Source organism: Bacillus rossius, chromosome 1, assembly GCF_032445375.1.
Source record: "Bacillus rossius redtenbacheri isolate Brsri chromosome 1, Brsri_v3, whole genome shotgun sequence".
NCBI lineage: Eukaryota > Metazoa > Arthropoda > Insecta > Phasmatodea > Bacillidae > Bacillus > Bacillus rossius.
The window spans coordinates 61,730,848-61,740,663 of record NC_086330.1 but is presented as its reverse complement, the minus strand read 5'-3'; the positions used below and the strand labels follow the sequence as shown (position 1 = coordinate 61,740,663).

At 34.5% G+C, this 9,816-nt stretch overlaps 1 protein-coding gene across 1 annotated transcript in view; it reads right to left on the bottom strand.

Moving 5' to 3' along the window:
- Window positions 1–214: 214 nt before the first annotated feature.
- Window positions 215–9,816, bottom strand: part of LOC134536646 (PCI domain-containing protein 2) — a 50,227-nt gene continuing 40,625 nt past the window's right edge. Inside the window, exons 6-8 of the mRNA XM_063376455.1 lie at window positions 5,386–5,486; window positions 3,305–3,504; window positions 215–1,109 (exon numbers count right to left, since the gene is read on the bottom strand). Of these exons, the coding sequence (XP_063232525.1) occupies window positions 899–1,109; window positions 3,305–3,504; window positions 5,386–5,486 (512 nt within the window). The 3' untranslated portion in view covers window positions 215–898. The remainder of the gene's footprint in view (window positions 1,110–3,304; window positions 3,505–5,385; window positions 5,487–9,816) is intronic.

Sequence of the window (9,816 nt, the reverse complement as noted above, 5' to 3'; positions counted from 1 at the left end):
GTAAAATTCTCTCAATTGTTATATGAAATTTACAGTGATGTGACGTCTACTGGTTTCTCATTACATTTGTATTGGTTTAGCCTGATATTCAATTTACAATGTAGTACGTTTCTAAAGCTGGTCAGACAAAAATTTCTTTAGATATTTCTACGAGAAAATTACCAAATGCAACCGTACGGTATCATTCAATCACCCCCAAAAAAAAGTGTTCATGTTCTTGATAGGGCTTATATTTTCTGCAATTATTATTTATTTTGAGTTTAAATGCTGCTAACCAAACAGCAATAGTACTATTAATTTGGTTTTCTGCTAAAAGTAAATTATTTAAGTCTTTCCATCTCAATTATCAGAAGTAATTAAAAATTGCTATTTGCACGGGTCCAAGTAACGTTCATTATGTCATATTTAGGATTTGTAAATAGTACCTCTAAATATGACATAAAATTATACTAAAACAAGCCAGATAACTTAACTGCCTGGCTAGCTGCAGTCACATACATAATTGACAATCATGTAAAATTATTTTCTAATTCCATGCATGAAATAGTGATTTTCACTTAGCATATATACTGACAAAACAAATCTAAACAACAAAACTAAACTATAATTACACATCAAGGAAACAAAGTACAAACAATTTGTATAAAATTGAAAAAAAAAAAAAGAAGTTATTTTTAAATTATATTATGCTTTAGTTTTAGATACCTATGATTAAGTTTTCAATTGGCTTTGCTGTTACTTAATTTTAGCTGTTTGAATGTTCCAGGATTTTCTAATGGAAAGTACTTTCAGTGGTTGAAAACTATGCATTCATTTGGCAACCACTAGCATAAATGGCATAGCATTCACATTTCTTCATTAAAATAGTGTTCCAGGAGAACCTTAACCTTGGCATTCATCACACAGTACTTAACACTGGAAATGCATTCTGTTTGCTGACAACCAGCTTCTGGTGCTGGTGCGAGATGTAGCCCTTAATCTTGCCCTCGTATATGAGGTTTGCTACGATGCACTGGGTTTCATCCAGATCAGCATCTTTCTCACCCATGATGAGCATCGCTTGGAGCAAGGTGTCGATAGGTATCTGGTGGGTGTTTATCATTAGGCATCTGCAACACACACGAGACTGTCTTATTTGTTGTTGAAGTATTTACAGCAGTGTCCCGCTAATATGAAACAGATGGGACTGTAAACTGTCCAGATCACAGAAAGTCCGGATTAAATGCCAGTAATACTATATTTTATGTATCACTTTGGAAGTGTTTTGTGCAAAATTATGGCAAAATTAGACTGTCAGGAACTTTTGAGTCGACTACGGTTTTGGGGTCTATGGACCATGAAATGAAAACCTGTGTAAACATTTTCCAGAAGTCGCACCTACAACAGGTAGTCTTTCTTCAAAATCTACTAAATAACCTACTCCATAATTTTGATGTTTCAAAGTGTCAGAAAAGTTTTAAAATAGTTTTTTTTAAGGGGTTATTACTTTTCAAAATTTTCAACTTCTCATTTAACTCAAAACTCTCCAATCATCACCTTTCCCCCCCTGCATCTTAAAAAAAAGTTGCTCTATTGTCAGAACATGAGTACAGGGCTGGAATTATCTGGATTTCAGCATATAGATGCTTTGTACATAAACTTCAATTTGTTTTAAAGATTGCACTATCGCAAACAAAATATTAACTAATCTAAATGCAATACACAGAAAATTGATGGAAATTTCAAGTGCTTTTGAAAGGCCTGAGAAGTTTTAAGATGCCAATAAACAGTTCATATTATAGAGATGAACCAGAGGTGGAATTCATTGCTCCACATGTTCAAAAGACTTCATGAACAGAAGTTAACCACTGTTAATGATTTAACCAGCATAACAACACTCAAATAAGAACTCAGCTGCAATGTTAAAATCTTTCTTTGAAATATTTTTTTCTTAATCACATTTTTATGTTTTTCTTTTTAGTTTTCTAAATGATAACATGAAAAGTATTGAGTTAAACTATGCATAATTAAATCAAATAACTTTCAGAATATAAGTATCAATAGAAAATTTATTGAATGAATCCATTCCTAAAGAAAAGGCCACTGGTACATACTTAGATGCATTGTATTTATAATGTAAATATGAAATTTCATGAGAATGAAATTCCAAGTGCACAAATATTTACATCTGAGCTTGGCCAAAATGAAATTCTAACTAATTTTTAAGTAAATTTGAATTGTTTGTTATCTTATACATTAAATATACTCTTTAAACAAGAAATAATAATTTTTGATACAGAACAATTACAAAATAAAAGCCATAACACGCGAAGGAAGATTACTTAGAAGTTTTGGCAGACAGCTAACTGTTTAGAAGAAAGTTTTTTTACAATGGCCTTGTGCAATTTTCTTTGGACGGTTTGGTTTATTTGCCAATCAGGTGGTTGCAGAAGGGCACCATTTTAGTTATGCAAGTAGTAGTTATATTTTATACAAATTGTTTAATTAAAGTGGGGAATATATGCATTCCTTAAGCTGTTCAGCCTTATGCAGTAAATATAGATGAGTATCCATGTTTCATTAACACAAAATTTGCAAAATTCCACAATAAAACCAATAAAAAACTTTTTTCGGCAGGTGTATGAAGTGCATTCAGAATCAACAGTTTCAGAGGTGAATCAAAACTTGTGTTTAGGACACAATTATTTTAGAAAGTAGTATACACATTTTAGCAATTGCTTACAATCTCGCCTCACACACGATTAGCTAGGCCTACACAAGTTACATTCTACATTTGCCAGCTTCTTCAATGGAAACGTCTACCACAGCCTGCATGCATGCAAGGGCACATTGAAGGTTTCGTAAAATATTTTATCACAGACTGTATGAAACCATCCATCGTGTGATAAAGGATTTATTCTCATTTATTGTGTTCTTGTACAGTACACTTTGGTTCATATAACACCCTGTTTATACTTCTACTAGCTTAATTAATCCTCTAATTTACCTGATGTGTGGCAAAGGGTAAGCAAAACATAAATTGCTTAGGTTCTCTTGCACGGCACACTGTGATAGTTAAGCCCTCACAACAAGGCTCTAGGCAATCTGTTAAATATTGTACATATTTATCTTATTTTAAAATATTACTTTTGTATAACATGTGTTTAGTGTTAATTTTTTTTTATACTATGTCAAACATGAAAACATAGTGTAACCAAAATTCACTATAATCTTAAGTTGTGTCAGAAAAATTGTACGATATAACTAAATAACTCTGATAAGTTTAACAGTTCCTCATTTCTATATAATATTTTGAAACACTCACACTTTCTTGAAGAGGCTCCTGTAGGCATTGACCTTGAGCTTTTCGAGTATAAGGAAGATGCCGTAGCTGACGAAGAAGGGCTCGTGCTTCTCCATGGTGGCTGCCAGAGCCTTCAAGTTGCCCTTCTTCACGGCCTCTGCGACTTCCCAGAACTGCATCAGCTCGTACTTCTCCAGCACTCTCTTGGAGGGCATGAAGCCCTGGAAGCAACACACCACCAAGGAATTATGGAATGGAAAAATAAAAATTGGGAAGTGGAAATGATTTGCCAGTCTCACCACTTGCTTGCAATTTAATTTACAGACCTATCAACTGATCTATGCTTGGCACTGAGCTACAGGACACCCTTATATATATTTATTTAAAATATGTTACAAAATATTCTAGATATACTAAAGTGTAGAGAACAAAATACTGTGCAATACTACTGCACAGGGTTTTTTTTTTTTTTACATTTTGTTTATAATTAATATGGTAATACTTTTTTTTTATAGAAAATATCAAGAAAATGGACACCATTACATATTTACTTATTTCATAATGTAATAATTTACTAACATGGGGTTGTGTCAAACATTTGATGGCTAAATGTAATTTTTTTCTACGAATTTGGAAACAATTCACTGGATTCCAAACATTCATTTTTTATTATTATGTAAGAGAATTATCATTTAAACATACTATTTAAATTTATTAGTATGGTAATACATTCAGTAATTTTATTTCCATATTCTTTTTCTAAACATTTAATCCTTATTTTGAAATTCACCCACATTGTTATTCACACTTACAGACAGCTGTGGTTCCAGGTAGGAAACATGCAACGTGGTAGTTATACTGGACCTCTGAGACTGATGTCAGTTCACAAAACCTGCTTTTTCTGAGCTGGCCAAATAAACGAATGTTGAGATTGTGGTTGGGAGGCAAAGGATATGTGCGCAGTTTGATTTTTTGCAGGTCACATGAACAGTGGCTGGCTGTCTTAGACAAAGTGGCGAGAGATAATCCTCTGTGAGTGACAGTTACGACACTGCGCTCATTTACAGATTTTACATGGTCCTTTAAATTGCTTGTGGGAACCTAAATAACGCTTACTCTTTAAGTTCAGTATTCCAGATACTGCGGTGGAAACTGGTTCCTAGTGCATTCTGCGGGAGTGTAACTTCGCAAGCAAGCCCAGCAAACATTTGCCACTCTTAAACTGTATTAAACATGTAAATCCAATGTTGAAAAATTAAAAGACAAATAATATTAAAACAAGTGATGCACAATTAGCCTATTTCTATGTCCAGTCAAGTCATGCAAATAATATCATTTTATGGTTAAGTAATCATGGCAACTTTTTTTAATGCATTTTTCTCTGTAACTCAACTATCAGGAAATAATGCCACAAAAGTACATACTATACATGTCTCACTGTTCTTTTTTATATCACTATTATAATATCAATTGCATTATAGCCTACAATACAGTCTCTAGATTTACAAACATTTTATAACTTTAATTAGCATTGTAATTTTTCATGTGAATTAGCCCTTATTTTTCATAAATAATATTCATTAGGAACTATTATAAAAAAATAAAATTACATATTTCAAATGTAACATGGATCACAAGGAAACCAACATATATTTTGTAGATTCAGTGCAGTAAAATACTTTTAATTTAGGATGATTATTTGTAACATTTAAATAAAGACTATGACCATATTTGGTTGGGAACATTTTAACAAATTTTTCCTGAGCATGATCCAAGTAACGAAAATGGTTTGTATCCGCTCACATGAAATCTCATATAAGTAAACTAATAAATGCCCTATATTACAAAATACAATTAGAAAATAAAATGTCCTTATATTACAAAACACAATTATAAAATAAAGGGTCCATTCAAAAATCACAATGAAACACTAGAGAAGAGAATATATTAAAATTAAAATTAAAACTTCCTGAAAACCAAAAATTGCCAGTGCATCATTCTACACAAGAAACCAAAATATGTTTTAATGCATTTTTGTCATTTAAGCCAATATAGAAATTTTGTATAAAACCACAATGATGTACGTACTAAATTTTACTTACCCGCATCATTTTAACAGGTACAAGGTATATAAGGATCATTCGTTTATTCTTCCAGCTTGATTTGTGACACCTTTCAAAAGCAAATGTCAGATAAGTATCAGCTGCAACACAACAAACACATGGCTAGAATTTACGAAAGTAATAATAATAAGTAACCCAACATTTACTATATTTTATTAGCTTTTGAAACTTCTGAAACCATTATATATAAATTCGGGATTCAAAATATTCAATATTGAAGGAAAAAATATTCAAAGAATAATATCTGAGGAAGGTAAATTCAGCAATTTAAACACTAACACCTGTTTACTTAAAAACGACTACAATATTAATCGCTAATGAAGCTATCAAAGTATTTGTATTTGACACCTACTAAAATACTTGGAGGATGTTTGTTCAGCACTTCAGGGAACATTTTCAACACAAAAAGAAAGTGTTTGTATCCTGAACATATAAATATTAGGGATGGACCTGTTCAAATCTTCGAACCCTTAAATCTCTAGTATTTGAAAGAATTTAGATTCAAGGAATAAAATTCTAAAAAAAATATTGGAGGAAATGTAGTAAATTCAAAAATTCAACACTAACAAGTCAAAGTTTACTAAGTTTATTTTTTCCCTCAAAACAATCTTATTTTTATTCTCCAAGATGTAATTATGTATGTAAAAATATGAATTGTACTTAATCTGTAAACTTACTAAGCAAAACAAACTTTTAAAGGATTCGTCAATGTTTCAACTCCAAAGTTATATTTTTGCTTTCTTGTACATTATTTTATTTTTCACCCTTGACAGCTAGATATGGGTTTGAGTGGTAGATTTGAGGTACCCTTTGAAATTCAAATTTGAACTTCGGATTTGAACCATCACTAGTTTTAATGATGATTTATTTATCCTTTGTCCACACAAGACAATTTTCAATAATTTTTAAATTAAACAATCAAAAATGTCTGATTCCTGACTGTATGTGTATTTATAATTAATTGATGCCTAAAAACTAAATAATTTTATGAGTGGCTATTGAAAGACAGACACACGACACACACACTACCTCTGGACGTGGTGAACAGACTTGCTGACCTTTACACTACTGATGGCTAGTTGCACCATTCTGCTCTTCAAGTGATCTTAGCCCAAGGATGATCCAGAGATCAATCCTCTAAACATTACTCCAACACATGCTGAGATTATAGGATTTTTGCACGCATGAACCGAAGTTCATACATATTAAATCAGTGACAACAGGCAGTTCCATTGATGAGTTGAACGATATGAAGTCACTACAATCAATAGTGACAAGGTAAGCAAATGGTTGATGCGGTTGCCACAAGATAGGGGTTGTCCATTAATCACGTAATGTTTTTTTTAGCAAATTTTTAACCCCCCCCCCCTCCCCCCTAGTGATTTGTGGTGAGGTTTCAGACAAACCCCCCCCCCCCCCCCCCCCCCCCAATAAATCACGTATAATTTTTGGTGCAAAATATTTTTAAAAATTTCGGAATATTATCTTTAAATATAGGTATAATCTAATTTAATTCTGGAAAATTAAGCACAGTGATAAAAATGTCCAGACACACATTTAGGTTGCAGGTTTATTCTCACTGGCATAAAAATAATAAAGGAAAGGCTTATATGTGTTTTACGCATGTATTCGGCGCCAAAATCACAGTCTTACTAGCGACTGGCAAGCCGAGCCGGGTGGTTCATGTTGTGGTGGGCGGGGATATTGTTGCCTGGCTACGGCGAGTCAAGGTCACGCATCGCTTTTCGGTTTAGTAGAAATCGGGCGGAAAAAAAAATACACGTGATATCTCTTTACACCCCCCCCCCCCGTTCGAGCCTCACGTGATTAATGGACGATCCCATAGCAGCCTCATCTAATGATTTTTAATACTGATTGAAAAACACATACTGGTGCTTAAAAGTTACTACAAAATGAAGCAGTCTAAAGTGTGCACTATATGTATTATAAAAAAAACTTCTAATATGGAAAGAATTATGACAAAATAAAAAATCTTATTAAGGCATTAAACTAGAATGAGCATTTCAAACTCTTAAAATATGGATATTTTACATGAGAAGTGGTGTTTTTGATACCTGTATTATATAATATATGAAATGTTGTAAATAAAACCTAATAACATTTACGTCTGATTAAATTAGCCGGTACTTCTCGCACTGAATCTATCCGAGATCATTGACATTGTAACAACCCAGATTACAGCCTTCCTCATGCAATCCATTAATAATAATTTGTTATAAATTGCAACGAAGACAATTACAAAACACCAAACTATTCACACCAAGTTACACTTCGGCGCTCATATGAGTAATGGAGTGTATGAATTCACCCTTTCTATTAAGGGTACCTAGCAGAGAGTGTCTTGTAAAAACAATATATAATATTAATATAGAACAAGAATAATACGTTTAATCGAATTGTCTTCTTTTTAATAATGTTTTCCATAAACATTCACAAAATACATGCAAAATACAAAATGAGATTATGCCGGTCCACAAGGACACAAAAAGAGGACAATAATTCAGACAATTTCTTCACCAACATATGCTCCATTAAGGCCACAGCCAAAGTTCATTTAGTATGTAACAAATTCGTGATGCAACCTCAATTCTCATGAGCTTAAACGGTCATGCATTTTACGCAACAATTTGCGTTAAATAAGTTAAATAACATGTTTTTGAATAATTACAACGAACGTGTGCGTTGCCCAATATTGAATACTATCTCTAAAATGATACAGGCTACGTGCATAGGAAGCACCCATACATGAACGGGACAGAAATTTAGGTTTACTTTAGAAATTGTACGAGCATTTAACAAAATATTACATAGAGTATCAATGTGCTCCGCGCGGAGCTACAACAAGCAAATTACAAAAGAAAATATTCAAAAAATTTAATATTTAAAGAATCGTAACATGTAGACTAGATATCAAGGCCGGCATGGCTGTTTACAGGTTCCTACGAACCACGAGCTCCCCATACGTAACAAACGCACGGCCCGAGGGAGCACTTACCCTAGACGTGGCGAGAAACAGATAGGAAAGACAAAAACATAGCAAAGTCACTCAGGCAGGCAACTTGTGACACCGGCACTTATGGTGCTTAAAAAATAAGGGACAACGACATCAGGAGACAATAGGCATAAACGGATGGCAATGCAAACCGCGGCATGAAAGAGAGAAAAGAACCTGGAATAGGCGAACCATCGAGGTCCCAGCAGCCATACAAAGACAAACCTGCATGATGGCAAGCAATTACCTTACTTTAAACGCTGGGATCCTCGGAGCAAACTGTAGCTACTTTACCACACAGCCATATCGTGCGAACAAAAAAAAATCAAACCACAGCAGTCTCTCCCTCGGCGCCGTCACTGCCTAACAAACTGACTGATCACATGCTTATCACAGCTCAAAGTATGCTAAGCTAAAGAGGCCGAGGCACAGCCGACGGCTGCTTTTAGCCTCGCATAGAGCGCGCTGCGGTTGGAGCATCGGTGGAGAAGCTGAAAAAAGAAGGAGGGGGGAAACAAACTCACAAGGAAAAGAGAGAGGAGAGAGGGGTGGGAAGGCTGTGACGTAGCGACATACGAGGCGGCAGGCCGCTTCAAAATTTTTTGTCATATTTCGGGTTAGATGTAAAGTTTTTCCTTTTAAAAGTTATTTTAAACGTAATTCTCGGGGTTTATTGTTTTTATTTTTAAAATTCATAAATTTATATTTTAAGTATTTTTTTGTTGGCTTCTTTGTGAGGGAAGGCATGCTGACGTGATTCTCTTTCGTTTTTTCCACGACCGAGGCTTTGTTTCACACGCTAGGCGTGTGAGTCACGGTCACGGGAGTACAAGAAAGATACAAAATCGCTGCGTTGTGGGAACAGAAGTCAGCATTTCGTGGAAGCCTCTGTTACCATGCGCCGTGATTGGCTGAAAATTACGTCAGCGAGCCCAGGACACTGCCCGCACGAAGGAAAGGAAGGCTGTAAGATCAGTCATTGTCCGAGCACCGGACCGAGGGGTCGTTGTTCGGGCGGCGGCTCTGGGTTTTATCTTCTTTTTAATGTACGTACATTATATTTAATTTGTTCAGTTATGTTAAATATTTTGTGATTTTTAAATGAATAGTTAAAACCAGGTAATAAATCAAACATTGTGTATAAATTTATTCTTTCTTCGTGACCTGCAACCTGTATGTTCCACTCATCACCTAATTTGAGCTAGCCAGAGGTGGCGGGTGGTAACAACATGAACTGCCAGTGTTGTTGGTTCATCTAGAAGTTTCCAATGACATTCATTCAGGGCTATAAACACAATGGTGCCACAGAGAATGTGGTCAAACCAGTTTATGACAAATCATGCCTGAACTCTAAGGGTGCAACTGGCCAAGAGTCCGGTCGTCTGTGGTTCAGCTCG